Genomic DNA, 18,036 nt, shown 5'->3' with positions numbered 1-18,036 from the left:
ACAAATGATTGTCATGTGTTGCTGCTATGAAATAAACAACTAAAATGATTAAATGAAAAACAAACAACAAACAAATAGTGATTCGATTATAACATGCAATGATTCACAAAAAGTAATGCTAATGCTAATGCACCCTATGTAATGCTAATTTAATGCATTATTTTGACAAAAATGAGTAATGCTAATGCTAATTTAATGCCGATCTTTTCTAAGTAATGCTTATTTAATGCATTACTTTTGCAAGTAATTATTAACAACCCTGCTCCACTGTCTGTCATAATATTGAATGCATAACTATTCCAGTGCCTGTCACGTGTTGAATACATAGCTATTCCACTGTCTGTCACACTTTTGAATGCATAGCTATGCCAGTGTCGGTCACAGTGTTGAATGCATAGCTACTCCATTGACTGTCACCACATTGAATACGTATCTGTTCCAGTGTGTCACAGTGTTGAATACTACTATCCACTGTTTGTCATAACATTGAATGCATAACTATTCCAGTGCCTGTCACAGTGTTGAATACATAGCTATTCTAGTGTCTGTCACAGCATTGAATGCATAGCTGCTCCATTGACTGTTATATTGTTCCATACAACAAGTGCAAAACATTCAATTGCAAGTTTTTGGAATGAACTGCCGTTAGAACTACGCAAAAGTAAATCGCTTGACACAAGGAAAAAAAATCTTGAAACACTGTATTTCAGAGATTTCGTTTTGGAGATGACACATTACTGTATGCATATTTAAGAATACTGCAGTCTCTGACAAAATATAGAATGCATAGCTAAGTATACTGGTGTTCTGACACAACAGGGAATGCTGTATACTGCAGTGTCTGTCATAGCATTGAATGAATGCATATTTAAGAATACTGCAGTGTCTGTCACAACATTGAATGCATAGCTAAGTGTACTGCAGTGTATGTCACAATGTGGAATGCATATCTAACAATACTGCAGTGTCTGACACAACATGGAATGCATAGCTTCGTATACTGCAGTGTCTGTCACAATAGTGAATGCCTAGCTAAGTATAATGTAGAGTCTGTCACAACATTGAATACACAGCTTAGTATACTCGAGTGTCTGACACATTACTGTATGCAATGTATACTGCAGTGTCTGACACAATGTGGAATGCATATCTAACTATACTGCAGTGTCTGACACAACATGGAATGCATAGCTTCGTATACTGCAGTGTCTGTCACAATAGTGAATGCCTAGCTAAGTTAATGTAGAGTCTGTCACAACATTGAATACACAGCTTAGTATACTCGAGTGTCTGACACATTACTGTATGCAATGTATACTGCAGTGTCTGACACAATGTGGAATGCATATCTAACTATACTGCAGTGTCTGACACAACATGGAATGCATAGCTTCGTATACTGCAGTGTCTGTCACAATAGTGAATGCCTAGCTAAGTATAATGTAGAGTCTGTCACAACATTGAATGCATGACTAAGAATGCTGCAGTGTCTGTATAGCTTAGTATACTACAGTTTATGTTAATGCATAGCTAAATGTACTGCAGTGTCTGATACAGTAGTGAATGCATAGCAATATGGAATGCATATTTAAGTACACTCCAGTATCTGTCAGAGCACTGAATGCTTAGCTAAGTATACTGCTATGTCTGACACAAAATTGAATGCATAGCTAAGTATACTGCAGTGTTTGACACAACATTGAATGCATAGCTAAGTATACTGCTATGTCTGAGAAAAAATTGAATGCATAGCTAAGTATACTGCAGTGTCTGACAAGCATTGAATGCATAGCTAAGTATACTGCAGTGTCTGACACAGCATTGAATGCATAGCTAAGTATACTGCTATGTCTGAGAAAAAATTGAATGCATAGCTAAGTATACTGCAGTGTCTGACACAGCATTGAATGCATAGCTACGTATACTTGAGTGTTTCTCACAACATTTAATGCATAGGCTTAGTATACTCCAGTTTTTGACATAACATTAAATGAAAAGCTAAGTATACTGCTATGTCTGACACAAAATTGAATGCATATTTAAGTACACTCCAGTATATGCAGGGCATTGAATGCATTGAATAGTATACTACATTGTCTGAAACAGCATTGATTGCATATCTAAGTATACTGCAGCATCTGACACAGCATTGAATGCATAGCTAAGTATACTGCAGTGTCTGACACAGCATTGAATGCATAGCTAAGTATACTGCAGTGTCTGACACAGCATGGAATGCATAGCTAACTATACTGCAGCATCTGACACAGCATTGAATGCATAGCTAAGTATACTGCAGTGTCTGACACAGCATGGAATGCATAGCTAACTATACTGCAGCATCTGACACAGCATTGAATGCATAGCTAAGTATACTGCAGTGTCTGACACAGCATGGAATGCATAGCTAACTATACTGCAGTGTCTGACACAGCATGGTATGTATAGCTAAGTATACTGCAGTGTCTGACACAGCATGGAATGCATAGCTAAGTATACTGCAGTGTCTGACACAGCATGGGATGCATAGCTAATTATACTGCAGTTTCTGACACAGCATGGGATGCATAGCTAAGTATACTGCAGCGTCTGACAAAAAATTGAATGCATAGCTAAGTATACTGCAGTGTCTGACAAAGCATTGAATGCATAGCTAAGTATACCACAGTGTTTTTCACAACATTGAATGCTTAGCTTAGCATAACAAGTTTATCAACTATGAAATTTTGTAAATCAGACTCATAGGTTGATTTCAAACTGTCTGTGAAGATTATACTTGATAGAGGCAGTACAGTGAATTGTTAGAATAATGGACCTGGAATTTCACAAATTGCCTAGATTTCATTATCATGATTCACAGATTAAATTACCTGGATATAGCTTTGACTTAAATCCACTTCTACGGTTTGCTTTGTACATGATTTTAGGACATCTGTAAAGAATGGGACAAGAAACCAGAGTCAGAGAAACAGTTTGAACCATTTTATCGAGCTGTATCAGCTGTGGCACATAGTACTGGAACACGCTTAAAGACACGTGTACATCTCCTAAACCAGGTATACATCTTTCAGTTTTCTGCAGCTTCTCATGGTTTTAGTCCAAGGCATTGTCATTAGCCTTGTCAAGTTGTTTAAATGTTTATTTACATAGGTCAAAACTAGGATTTGGCATTTTTTCACCGTTTGAACCTGCTGGATTAAAATGAAAAAAAAGTCACAATATAGAACTTGTTGCTTTAGAAATACTGATTTTCAAAGTATGTGTGTAGTCTTGAAAATAACTTGGTTAGCATTTCAAAATAATTTCACATATATTTTCCATGAGTGACCCTCTGCCAAAATTGTCCACTCAGGTGAGTGATCTAGGGCCATCATGATAATCTTGTTTGTGAATAATGCATGCTGGTAGAATTATGCTGTGACTTGGGAAATAGTTTGCATCTGTATAATGCAGATGAGGGAATGAGGGGCCACCATGTATTTTATAAATATGTTGCATATAATATTAAGAATAATTCTTATAGTCTCTTGCAGTTTCCCTTTTCTGTTGATATTTAACAAGTTGAGTTGCAGTAAGTGATGGAGAGATAATCTGAAGTGTTACTAGTTTTGTATATGTATTTTTACAATTGAGATTCACATGTATTATGTATTTTAGATATTGAAGGTGCAGCGTAGGGCATCAGAGCAGTCGTTGCCATCATTAGCTAAGCCTAAAATACCACCCATTGATAGTGCTCATTCCAAAACACAACAAAACACTGTAAGCAAATATAGTGCAGAGATTGTTGTCTGCAAACAGCTGTGCTTGATGTTTAACAAAATCACTTTTAACAACAGGGAATGGCGTACTTTGATATAACATGTGTGATATGAATTGGTGTTGTATGTAATATGCATAGGTTTAGTTACAAGAAATGCCCTTGTAGAGCTCACTAGAGAAATTTAAATGTTTATGTTGGTGAAAGGTTTTACCACTGGCACCAGACCAGAAAGAAAATACCACTGTACATGTACCCCTAGGTATAGGCCAACTATAAGAATCATGGTCATGAAAGGGAAAATATACTAACCCATTTCAATCTCACATTTCTTACCCTAAAACGCACATTTCAGTACTATGTGTACTATGGATATTGAACAAATGGTAATTTATCTTCCATTGTGTACTGGTCACATTCCTTTAATGTTTCTTATATCGGAGAAACAATGCATAGTTTATAGTTTCATCAGTGTTACAGAAAAATACTTGGATGAAGTTCCTGTCTAGATTACAAAATTATTCTGATTGGTGGATGTGAAAATATATGTCAGTCATCGTTTAACTACACGTGTACGCTAAAATGTGTATATGCAGCATACCGTATTTTGGTGTGTATAGGTTGCACTTTTTCTACCCATTCTGCTGCCTGAAAAAGTTCCTGCGACCTATACGACAGAACATTGCCAGCAGTTTTTTTTTCGGGCCAATTTTCTGACCGTAGCTCTCGCAAAATTACGTGCATCTGTTACGAACGAACAAAATGGATAAAAAATACCAATATCGGCGGCTTTTCAACCAATAGCGGTTACTTTCAATAAAATATATCGTAAATAACCCATACAGACTATTAAAATTACAAATGACTTTAATTCAAAGATGTTTTTGCAGTCTGAATTACGTTTGTTTCTACTTTCGTTTTACTGGACGCCATTGACATGTACTCCGGGTTGGATAAAATCCGGACAGATCCGTCCTCCATTCCAAACATTGTTTATACTAATTCTTAGCGTATTAAAAAACTTGAAAGATAATTTTTTACTTTTGATTTTTAAATAAAAGAAATAAATCCAAACAGAGATATTTTGTTAATCTTTTTTACTCAGAATCAAAAGAACGCGGTTAATTACATGACACGGAAAGGTGTTATAATTGCTGTGCAAACAATTCACACTTAAACTTGCATGATAACAGAATGTAAACGCAAACCGTCTGCTGCCAATTAGTGTCAAAAAGCCGCTTTTCTTTGATGTAGTCTGTTACCGATACTACTGTTGGTACGAAACGGTTGGGAACGAAAATAACACTGTCCGATTTCCACCAATCAGGTTCTGATAATAATTCAGTCCGCGGCATCAATATGGCCGCCGCCATAACTTTTTTGCCGGTAAATATTAAATATTGCTGGGGAAAAAATCCGAAATTTAACTGCGACTAATACGCTAGAAGTTAAATTTTCCGACCATTTCCAGAGCAAAAATTAGATGCGGACTATACATTACCGCGACCTATACACACCAAAATACGGTAAACATGCAATATGAATTAAATAAACAATACAAATGTGTAACAATGTATGACTTCAATTCAGCATCATTTCTAAGATGAATTTCAGTCATTATTTCAAGTTTTATTGTATAATTGGGAATATTTTACATTCTGTTTTTGTTTGTTTACATTTCACCTAACATGTGCACACTGCTTTGACATCTAGACAGGATGTTTATTAGAGAAGTTCATCCAAGTTATTTTCTGTAAAGTTGAGGAACTCTTCAATATGAAATATTGAGACTGGAGCACAATGGAAGAAAAACTACGGCTTGTTCAATATGCTTGGTACCCTTTCATCCAGCTGTGCGTTTTAGATGAGCAATTTACAATTGAAATGGGTTAGTGCATTTTCCTGTTCATGACCATGGTTCTTATTGTATACCTAGGGGCACTGGTGGCATTTTCTTTCTGGTCTAGAGCCAGTCGGTTTTACATAATTATAATTAATGTTTTGAAGTAATTTACAATTGATACTTTTTGCACTTCCATCACATAAACTGACTCTATATATAATGTGTGTCTGTATTCATACTTTCTTTGTCTATATTTGTATTTTCAAACTGACCTAGCTCTGCTGTTGTTGTCTGACCACCAATATGGTTGCAGTGTAAAGTATACTGAAAATGCACTCATGTACACACACAGAAATATATATATATATGTCGGTCTCTTTGCTCAGGTGCTTACAAATGTGTTTTTAGCTCACCTGAGCCTGTATTGGTGGATGGTCCTTTCTCCTGCTCCTGAAACTACTGGTCGGAATTTCACTGAACCCACCTGGCATGTACGTCTCTCAGGTTTGTTCAGATGGTTTTGCTTGCTGCCAGAGCTTCGAGAATAGGGAAAAAAACTTGAAAAGACTTCTTATCATGAACTGTTTGATGGATGTTCACCAAACTTGGTCTGTAGCATAATTGGATGGACCTTTCTTAAATTTATTTAAACAGGTTTAAATGACCCTAGAACTAGAGCTTTTCTCGAAATGTGCGATGGATGTTAAACAAACTAACTAACAAGCAGAATTTACTTCCTTTCACAGCAGATTCTGATTTTGCATATTTTAATCTTTTTTTTTTTCACCTATAATGATCCCCAAAATGTTTGAGGGAGCACTTAAGAGTTGCTCTTGTCTGTCTGTCTGTACATCCGTCCATCCATCCATCCATCCGTCCATCCGAGCCAACATTTGGGTATTAGGAGCTATCTACAGAGAACAAAAGAAAACAATAGGTTCATTCCGTGAACAAAAGGTTTAGGGGCTAGTAGCCCATAAGTTAACAAAAGAAAATAACAAAAGAAATCCCATAAACCTAAAATGTTCGTCCATCCATCCATCTGTCCGAATTTGTGTCATTCATATCTCAAAAAGCATTAAACCCAGAGTCATCAAACCTCACAGGATTGGTATTCAGCATGGGAAGTTGTTCTCCAGGAATATTGATTTAGATCTCAAGCAGCCAGACCAGCGTTATGGCCCTTTATTAAAAAATATGCAAAAAAAGGGCTCAAGTTAAGCTTTTGTGTTGGAATCTTGTTTTCTTTCTCAACACTGGAGGTTTTCTCATTCTCTTCTTTTTCATTTATTCTCTTTTGTATCTCCTCTTCTTCTTTATTCAGTGCTCTCAATCTTTCTTTCATCCACTGATCTTCTAATTCTTCACAACTCTTTAGCTCACCAGAGCCAAAGGCTCGGGGTGAGCTATTAGGATCAGTCACCGTCCAGCGTCCGTAAACTTTTACTTTAAACGACATCTCCTCATAAACCGCTAGGCCAATTTCATCCAAACTTCACAGGAATATTCCTTGGGTGAAGCTCTACAAAAATTATTAAAAAAATTGAATTTCATGCAGAACTCTGGTTGCCATGGCAACAGAAAGGAGAAACTTTAAAAATCTTCTTCTCAAAAAGCAGAAGCCCTAGAGCTTAGATATTTGGTGTGAAGCATTGCCTAGTGGACCTCTACCAAATTTATTCAAATCATGACCCCGGGTTCAAAATTGACCCTGCCCCAGGGGTCACTTGATTTTACATAGGAAAATCTTAAAAAAATCTTCTTCTCAAAAACCAGAAGCCGTAGAGCTTAGATATTTGACATGTAGCATTGCCTAGTGGACCTCTACTGAAGTTGTTCAAATCATGACCCGGGGTCAAAGCTGACCCCGCCCCAGGGGCCACTTGATTTTACATAGGAAAATCTTCAAAATTTTTCTAAAAATAAACCAGAAGGCCTGGAGCTTAGATATTTCACATGTAGCATTGCCTAGTGGACCTCTACAAAATTTGTTCAAATCATTACCCCAGGGGTCAAAATTGACCCAGCCCCAGGGGTCACTTGATTTTACATAGGAAAATCTTCAAAAATTTTCTTAAAATAAACAAATAGGCCTAGAGCTTAGATATTTCAAGTGTTGCATTTCCTAATGGACCTCTACAAAATTTGTTCAAACAAAACCCCCCGGGGTCAATTTGACCCCGCCCCATTGGGTTACTTGATTGTACATAGGAAAATCTTCAAAAAATTTCTAAAAAATAAACCAGAAGGCCTAGAGCTTAGATATTTCAAGTGTTGCATTGCCTAATGGACCTCTACAAAATTTGTTCAGATCAAGACCCCCCGGGGTCAATTTGACCCCGCCCCATTGGGTTACTTGATTGTACATAGGAAAATCTTCAAAAAATTTCTAAAAATAAACCAGAAGGCCTATGAGCTTAGACATTTCAAGTGTTGCATTGCCTAGTGGACCTCTACAAAATTTGTTCAAATCATGATCCCCCGGGGTCAAATTGACCTCGCCCCATTGGGTTACTTGATTGTACATAGAAAAATCTTCAAAATTTTCTAAAAATAAACCAGAAGGCCTAGAGCTTAGATATTTAACATGTAGCATTGCCTAGTGGACCTCTACAAAATTTGTTCAAATCATGACCCCGCCCCAGGGGTCACTTGATTTTATATAGGAAAATCTTCAAAAATTTTCTAAAAATAAACCAGAAGGCCTAGATTTTAGATATTTGACATGAAGCATTGCCTAGTAGACTTCTACAAAAATTGTTCAAATCATGACCCCCGGGATCAAACTGACCCCGCCCCATGGGGTTACTTGATTGTACATAGAAAAATCTTCAAAAATTTTCTAAAAATAAACCAGAAGGCCTACAGCTTAGATATTTCACATGTAGCATTGCCTAGTGGACCTCTACCAAATTTATTCAAATCATGACCCCCGGGGTCAAAACTTACCCCACCTCAGGGGTTACTTGATTTTACATAGGAAAATCTTCAAAAAATTTCTAAAAATAAACCAGAAGGCCTAGATCTTAGATATTTGACATGTAGCATTGCCTAGTGGACCTCTACAAAATTTGTTCAAATCATGACCCCCTGGTTAAAATTGGCCTGCCCCATTGGGTTACTTGATTGTACATAGAAAAATCTTCAAAAAATTTCTAAAAATAAACCAGAAGGCCTAGAGCTTAGATATTTGACTGTAGCATTACCTAGTAGACTTCTACAAAAGTTATTCAAATCATGACCCCAGGGGTCAAATTGACCCCGCCCCATGGGGTTACTTGATTGTACATAGAAAAATCTTCAAAATTTTTCTAAAAATAAACCAGAAGGCCTACAGCTTAGATATTTCACATGTAGCATTGCCTAGTGGACCTCGACAAAATTTATTCAAATCATGACCCCCGGGGTCAAAATTGACCCCACCCCAGGGGTTACTTGATTTTACATAGGAAAATCTTCAAAAAATTTCTAAAAATAAACCAGAAGGCCTAGATCTTAGATATTTGACGTGTAGCATTGCCTAGTGGACTTCTACAAAATTTGTTCAAATCATGACCCCCGGGTTAAAATTGGCCCCTCCCCATTGGGTTACTTGATTTTACATAGAAAAATCTTCAAATTTTTCTAAAAGTAAACCAGAAGGCCTAGAGCTTAGATATTTGACATGTAGCATTGTCTAGTGGACCTCTACAAAAGTTGTTCAAATCTTGACCCCCCCCCCCCCCCACCAGGGTCAAATTGACCCAGCCCCAGGGGTTACTTGTTTGTACATAGGGAAATCTTCATAAATTTGCTTAAAATAAACCAGAAGGCCTTGATCTTAGATATTTGATATGTTACATTGCCTAGTAGACTTCTAGAGATTTGTTCAAATCATGACCCCCGGGGTAAAATTGGCCCCGCCCCAGGGGTTACTTGATTGTACATCAGAAAATCTTCCAAAAAATCTCTAAAAATCATCAGTTTGACATTTGAAACATGTAGCTCATATAACTCTGGTGAGCGATCCAGGGTCATCATGACTCTCTTGTTCTGTAATTCTTCTCTTTCCTTTTTCTTTCTATCTATATCTTTCTCTCTTATTTTGAGTCTTTCAATAGGAGCCATAATTTCTCTTTCTTCTTGTCTCTGTCTCTCTCTCTTCTTCTCCTGTTCTGTCTTTTCTTTATAGTTCTTTAATACTTGTCGTATTTTCTCTTCCCTTTCCGTCTTTTCCTTCAATAACTTTCTCTCTCTTTCTAATGTTTCTTCCCTTAACTGTCTATCTATTTCGTCTTTTTGTCTCTGTAACTCCTCTAATCTATCAGGTTCTGTTTTTGTGCCCCCAAAGGGAGGCATATTAGTTTTCAACTGTCCATCCGTTTGTTAGTTAGTTTGTTTGACGTTAACTTTTTGCATGAAGGCACTTTACTTGCAAACCACTGCACCCAGGACCTTCAAACTTCACGTGCTGATAGTACTAATTGAGTACATGATCCCTATTGACTTTGGGGTCACCAGGTCAAAGGTCAAGGTGCTGCGGGGGCATTTGTCACCATTAGTGAAAGCTCTTGTTACTTTAACATTTTGTCTTGTCCGACTGTTCTGTTTTTCTAACATGCCTCTATCTATATCTTTAACACTTCTAGAAACACTTTCATCTGCTCTTATTTTTCTTGTGTGAAACTACTTGTCTGATTTTAAGGGTCCTTGTGTGACCTTTTACGAAGATTTTGTTTATTCAAAAATGGGATTTGTTTGATAATTATGTAGTAGAAAATCTTTTTTGCTATTGTCATATCACATCATTCCCCCAGCTTCTTACCCCACCTCCCCCTCACTACCTCAACATACACAAATAACTTGCCCATATTTATTTAGTAGAAACTTTTAAAATATTCATTTCAGAAGACACAGAAGACACTATTCAGTATAATTTCACAGACATTTTCTTTTTGCATAACCATCTACCAAAATTGGTGAGCAATCTAGGGCCATCATGTGTCTCTTGTTTTTCTTGTTGTTGCTTTGTAGTATCCATACCCCCAAGCTAATGACTCACACCCAACTCAAGGTAATATGAACAATTACTTAGTCTTGCATTGTCAATAAGACATAATGACCCTGCAGTGACAAGAAGTGGGGGCATCAGTGACAAGTTTTACCAATGGCAGAAAATAAATTGCTAAATTTTCTCATCTCTACTTGCCTTACATTGTTTAACCTAGATATATAACTGATTATCAACTGGTTTCAGGTTCTACAAACACAGAAGCAAATTCAGGACAAAAATGTAAGGTTGTGTTAGGAACCGTCTATAGGATTACTCTCTCACAAAATATCTAATCCATTGTTAGGAACTGTAATTTTATTTTAATAGTGGTACCATTTTTTCAAAGTTTTGAAAGGTGAAGGTAATAGTCTATTGCAAGAGATACTTAAATCTTTGGGTATATACATGAGGATCTTTATTATGACCCCCGCTTTGAAAAGGGTAAATTTTATTGCTCATTGTTGGTTGGTAGAGAGTGCTTGGGCCAAACAATAGGATGATTGTCTGTTGTATGTAGATGACCACATTGCTTTGGGGGTTAGAAAGTCAAAGGTCACAGTGACCTTTAGTCCTAATCAATAACTGCAGAATGCTTTGGTCTAGGGCTTTGAAACTTCATAGGATGATTGCTATTGGTCAGTAGATGACCTCTACTGTTTGGAAGGCCAAAGGCCATGGTCACAACTTTTGAGACCAAAATGGTTATAAGGATCAAGAACTTTAAATAGCTTTGATATTCAATTGTCAAACTTCAGATGATTCCTAATGTAGTTAGGGCCAGAAGATATAGGGCATGACAAGACATAGGTCATGCCCTTTAGACCTAAAACAGTTTCTGATCAATAACTTTAAAAAGCTTTGATATATACAGTCAAACTTCGTTGGCTCATACTCAGATAATTCAAACACCACACTTAACTCGAACTCATGGTCAGGTCACGGCAAAATCCATGTGTAATGTACATTTTTCGGCGGCTCGAATTACCGATAACTCAAATTCTGTCAGATCGGACGAGTTCAAGTAAATAAAGTTTGACTGTAGTTGTCTTGATACTTGGTATATACAGCAGCTGTCATAGGGTTATTGTCTGTGGTCAGTAGATGGCCTGTATTGTTTAAGGGGTCAGTAGGTCGGTAATCAAGGTGACTGAATACAAAATTAGTTACTCAATTGCCTCATACAGGCCAGCATGGGAGCATACAGAGCTCCAGATAAGCTTTTGGTGCAATTGGGTATTTACCCATCACTTATTGTCTGAATTGGGTATTGGAAATTTGAATTGGGTAAAAATAATATCATTACCCAGCCTTTTCAGAAGTAATTGGGTATTTCCTAAAACCAGTTGGGTATTTTACCAGTCTCGCACTAACGATTGAGTATTTTTTTGCTTACAATATACATGGTGTATATCATTAAACAGGACTGACTAAGTATTTTAATGGCGCCCTTCAATGTTTAATACAAAAATGTATTTAAAATTGTAATGAATGTTTTATACTGTTGTTTTCTTTTTCAATTTTAATGCAGTCTGAGATCAGTTCATCCACAATATCCCGAACGATGTGGTCACCGCAATATGCATTCTCCCAAAAGATGTCATCCAGTATTGGTGACACTACATCGTCACAAACAGATAACTGTCATTGTTGAACAGCAAAATATTCCACTAATTTGTTTGTTTGTGCTGCAACAATGTTTTTAGCTCACCTGAGCAATGCTCAGGTGAGTTTTTCTGATCGCTCGATGTCCGGCGTCCGGCGTCCGTCGTCCGTCGTCTGTCGTCCGTCGTCTGTCAACATTTAGCTTGTGTATGCGATAGAGGCTGTATTTTTCAATTAATCTTCATGAATATTGGTCAGAATGATAACCTTGATGAAATCTAGGCCGAGTTTGAAAATGGGTCATCTCGGGTCAAAAACTAGGTCACTAGGTCAAATCAAAGAAAAACCTTGTGTATTCGATAGAGACTGTATTTTTCATTTAATCTTCATGAATATTGGTCAGAATGATAATTTTGATGAAATCTAGGCCGAGTTCGAAAATGGGTCATCTCGGGTCAAAAACTAGGTCACTAGGTCAAATCAAAGAAAAACCTTGTGTATGCGATAGAGGTAGTATTTTTCAATTAATCTTCATGAATATTGGTCAGAATGATAACCTTGATGAAATCTAAGCCGAGTTCGAAAATGGGTCATCTCGGGTCAAAAACTAGGTAACTAGGTCAAATCAAAGAAAAACCTTGTGTATGCGATAGAGGCTGTATTTTTCAATTCTTCTTCATGAATGATAACCTTGATGAAATCTAGGCCGAGTTTGAAAATGGGTCATCTCGGGTCAAAAACTAGGTCACTAGGTCAAATCAAAGAAAAACCTTGTGTATGCGATAGAGGCTGTATTTTTCAATTGATCTTCATGAATTTTGGTCAGAATGATTGCCTTGATGAAATCTAGGCCAAGTTCGAAAATGGGTCATCTCGGGTCAAAAACTAGGTCACTAGGTCAAATCAAAGAAAAACCTTGTGTATGCGATAGAGGCGGTATTTTTCAATTGATCTTCATGAATTTTAGTCAGAATGATGACCTTGAAGAAATCTAGGCCGAGTTCGAAAATGGGTCATCTTGGGTCAAAAACTAGGTCACTAGGTCATATCACGTAAAAACCTTGTGTATGCGATAGAGGCTGTATTTTTCAATTGATCTTCATGAATTTTGGTCAGAATGATTGCCTTGATGAAATTTAGACCAAGTTCGAAAATGGGTCATCTGGGGTCAAAAACTAGGTCACTAGGTCAAATCAAAGAAAAACCTTGTGTATGCAATAGAGGCTGTATTTTTCAACTGATCTTCATGAAATTTAGCCAGAATGATTACCTTGATAAAATCTAGGCTGATTTCGAAAATGGGTCATCTGGGGTCAAAAACTAGGTCACTAGGTCAAATCGAAGAAAAACATTGTGTATGCAATAGAGGATGTATTTTTCAATTGATCTTCATGAAATTTGGTCAGAGTGATTGCCTTGATGAAAACTAGGTCGGTTTTGAATATGGGTTATCTGAGGTCAAAAACTAGGTCACTAGGTCAAATTAAAGAAAATCTTGTGTATGCGATAGAGACTGTTTTTTTCAGTTGATATTTATGAAATTTGGTCAGGTTGATTGCCTTAATGAAATCTAGGTCAAAATTGAATATGGGTCATCTGAGGTCAAAAACTAGGTCACTTGGTCAAATCAAAGAAAAAACTTCTGTATGTGATAGAGGCTGTATTTTTCAGTTGATCTTCATGAATTTTGGTCAGAATGATTGCCTTGATAAAATCTAGGTCGAGTTTGAACATGGGTCATCTAGGGTCAAAAACTAGGTCATATCTAAGAAAATGCTTGTTTTATCGCAAGAGACCAATTTTTTGGTCCAATCTTAATGAAAATTGGTCAGAATATTTGTTTCCATGAAATCACTAGGTCAAACATGTTTTACACTGTTATGGAGTGTTTCTTAGGTGAGCGACCTAGGGCCATCTTGGCCCTCTTGTTTCTTGCAACCTCTTTACATTTTATCGGCGTAAAATTGTTTACAAAGCGTCCAAATAACACCGATCAGCCGACTGAATGGTCCTGTGATTTTTCCGATAAATTGCAACCTGTTCTGCGGTAACGTATAACCAGTCAGTCAAATCTAGCATTAAAGTCTCGTACCCATTCTAGTTATAAGGAAAATGCGATACGCAAGCTATTTTTTACGAATTGGGTATTAGGAATTTTACTTGCGTTTCAATACGCACACTGTATGAATTCAGTTGGGTTTTCTGCAATTTTAATTGCGTAAATACGCAAATACGCAGCTTATCTGGAGCTCTGGAACATATGTGTTTTATCACCAGCTCTTATTTACTAATATATTTCTACTGCCAGTTTAATACTAAGAAAGTATTGTGATCTTTATTGTATAATATAACAAGCTCTGTGCTCGGTGTGAAGTTCTGTGATTACGCTATGTCTATCATTGTCTGTTGCATATAATGTTCCTTACTAACAGATTTACTGTTTACTTTCCACAGGTCACAGTTTTAACCAAATATAAGTACCGCACAGTATTATGGCATTTTTAGCTCATCAGATTTTTTGAAAAAATATGATGAGTTATTGTCCTCACTTGATTGGCGTCTGTGTCTGTGTCAGCATCGGCGTTTCCTGGTTAAGTCTTATGTTTAGGTCAGCTTTTCTCCTAAACTATCAGCTTGTTTACCATCAATAGCTGACTCTGTACAGCAAGAAACATAACTCCATCCTGCTTTTTGCAAGAATTATGGCCCCTTTTGGACTTAGAAAATGTCAGATTTCTTGGTTAAGTTTTATGTTTAGGTCAGCTTTTCTCCTAAACTATCAAAGCTATTGCTTTAAAACATGCAACACTTGTTCACCATCAATAGCTGACTCTGTACAGCAAGAAACATAACTCCATCCTGCTTTTTGCAAGAAATATGACCCCTTTTGGACTTAGAAAATATCAGGTTTCTTGGTCAAGTTTTGCGTTTAGGTCAGCTTTTCTCATAAACTATCAAAGCTTAAAATTGCTTTAAAACTTGCAACACTTGTTCACCATTAAAAAGCTGACTCTGTACAGCAAGAAACATAACTCCATCCTGCTTTTTGCAGGAATTATGGCCCCTTTTGGGCTTCAAAAATATCGTAAAAACACACAGGTAGGACAATATTTCTATTATACAGAGACAAATAAATCAGATGAGTGTCTGCAGCCACAAGGCAGTGCTCTTATTATTGGTAGCACAATGTAAATAAATAATCAGTAGCTTCTCATTTAAAACAAAATTTATGCAAAGTTAGATCAATAGTTTGCTTGTTGGTGCAGGGGAGGTGATCATTTTGTAGTGATACTTTCGATGGTTCAAATATTTCATCCATCCAAAATCTATTTATTGTATTTTGTATTACATACTTTTTGTAAGTTTAATTTTTTTCTTGGTTTCTAATTCATGTCTCTTATTTTCATATAAAATCGGCAGTTAATTTAAATAAATCAATACTGAAATGAAAGTGAAGTATAAGATTGTCATCAAATTTGTAAAACTAAACCATTGTTCTTTAAAATATCACAGGAGAGCTTCAAAAACATTACATCTTACTTAAGGTGATGTGTATTTAAACATATAATAAATACATGTAAATAATATTAACATATTTCAGTTACTGAAAAAGTGGGAACTAATACGCTGGTCACAAAATCCCTACAAGCTCCTTACAAGTAGGTTTTCAGTCAAATTTTGCAAACTGGTAGGGACATCATTGACTCGTACAGGCATCGTACGGATTTTTTGAACCCATAGAGGACTGGGAACTCGGTGAAAATGAAAATGTTTCATCGAGCTTTCAAGTTCTCTTTGAGCTCGTAGAGATTTTCGAAGTCGGGAGCAGCTCGCTAGAGCCCTGTATGGGAACAACTCAGGTCCCAGAAGAGTTTGTACGAGCATCGCACTATGTCCGTGCGGATTTGGAAAACTGCAAGGCTTGCCGATGCTCGCACGACTATTTCAGGGAACTCACATGGTCAATGTATGATATCCGTACGATATTATGGATACTGTGGAGACACACACGGGGCTCGCAGGGTGTTACAATTGCCGTACGGTCTCCGTACATCTTCCTTGGTGATTCAGTGTGGTTTCAAAACACATTACCTTTGGACACCATACGAGTGCCGTGCAAGAACTGTACAAACCCAGAAGCACTGTATGAGATACGGCCTGGCTTCTTGTGATCTCCGCAGGACTTGTCTGCGATGTCTGTATGGATATCCTACAATTGCATCCTCTCAAGATCGTTCGAGGCCTGTAGGTACTGTGACTAGATGCTAGGGTTGTACAGAGACCGTAAGGATTCTAAAATTGGTGGACTTGTTTGATTTTTTAAAACCATACAGGCATCATACCGTTTTGTGACCGAGGCATAAATCATCTAGCTCGAGTCCTTATCGTTGAACGCTATTGAAAAATTAGAAATTAGATACAGTTTTTAAATATAAATCATACAGGTCCGGGAATCGAACCCACGACAGAAAAGGTATGACTTGGAGCAAATCACAGCTCCACAACAAGGAATTACTGTTCTATACCTGAAACATTGTATATTGACTTAATCTTATGTTATCCTTTTTTTTTTTTTACATTTCAAAAGGCCATAATACTGTGTGATACCTATATTAATAAAACTTGTTGATTATGTTTTCCAAAATAAAATCTTGGGCAATGTTGATACTTGGTCATCTGGGGGTAAACTAAGTCAGTTATAAGAAAAAGCACCTCTTACACCCATGAGTCCACATTTTTTTGCACCCCCCACCCCCCCATGAGTGGTGGGGGCAAATAGATTTTGTCTTGTCCGTGCATGCGTGCATGCATCCGTCCGTGCATCCATCCGAAGTTAAAGACTTGCTTAGCTCAAAAAGTATTTGATATAAATTAATGAAACCTTGCGTAAGTCTTTATAGTGATATGAACTTGCGCACCTCCTATTTTTCGTCTGGCTCCGCCCACTATTTCCAGAGTTATGGCCCCTGAAATAGTAAAAAATGTACATTTTAGCCTTGTGACACGCCTAGCTAAAAAAGTATTTGATATAGATTCTTGAAACCTTGCATGGGTCTTAATCATGATATGAAATTGGGCACCTCCTATTTTTCATCTGAGTTTGCCCCCTATTTCTAGAGTTATGGCCCCTGAAATAGTCAAAAATGCACATTTTCACCTTGTGAGGCACCTAGCTCAAAAAGCGTTTAATATAGATTTATTAAACCTTGCATGAGTCTTTATCATGATGTGAACTTGTGTACCTTCTATTTTTCATCTGGGTCTGCCCCCTATTTCAGAGTTATGGCCCCTGAAATAGTCAAAAATGCACATTATCACCTTGTGACGGACTAACTCAAAAAGTATTACATATAAATTGATTAAACCTTGCATGAGTCTTTATCATGATATGAACTAGCTCACCTCCTAAACTTTTGCTTGTGACCACTCTAGAGGTCACATTTTTCATGGGATCTTTATGAAAGTTGGTCAGAATGTTCATCTTGATGGTATCTAGGTCAAGTTCGAAACTGGGTCACGTGCCATCAAAAACTAGGTCAGTAGGTCTAAAAATAGAAAAACCTTGTGACCTCTCTAGAGGCCATATATTTCACAAGATCTTCATGAAAATTGGTCAGATTGTTCACCTTGATGATATCTAGGTCAAGTTCGAAACTGGGTCACGTGCCTTCAAAAACTAGGTCAGTAGGTCAAATAATAGAAAAACCTTGTGACCTCTCTAAAGGCCATATTTTTCATGGGATCTGTATGAAAGTTGGTCTGAATGTTCGTCTTGATGATATCTAGATCAAGTTCGAA

General features: G+C 37.1%; 1 protein-coding gene across 1 annotated transcript in view; it reads left to right on the top strand.

Moving 5' to 3' along the window:
* LOC123549116 (kinesin-like protein KIF28) overlaps nt 1-18,036 on the top strand; it is a 463,589-nt gene that overhangs the window by 316,687 nt on the left and 128,866 nt on the right. The window contains 3 exon segments of the mRNA XM_053545663.1: nt 2,928-3,056; nt 3,658-3,762; nt 10,840-10,875. Coding sequence (XP_053401638.1) covers nt 2,928-3,056; nt 3,658-3,762; nt 10,840-10,875 — 270 coding nt within the window.

Source organism: Mercenaria mercenaria, chromosome 6 (assembly GCF_021730395.1).
Source record: "Mercenaria mercenaria strain notata chromosome 6, MADL_Memer_1, whole genome shotgun sequence".
NCBI lineage: Eukaryota > Metazoa > Mollusca > Bivalvia > Venerida > Veneridae > Mercenaria > Mercenaria mercenaria.
This window is presented reverse-complemented; position numbering and strand designations above follow the sequence as displayed.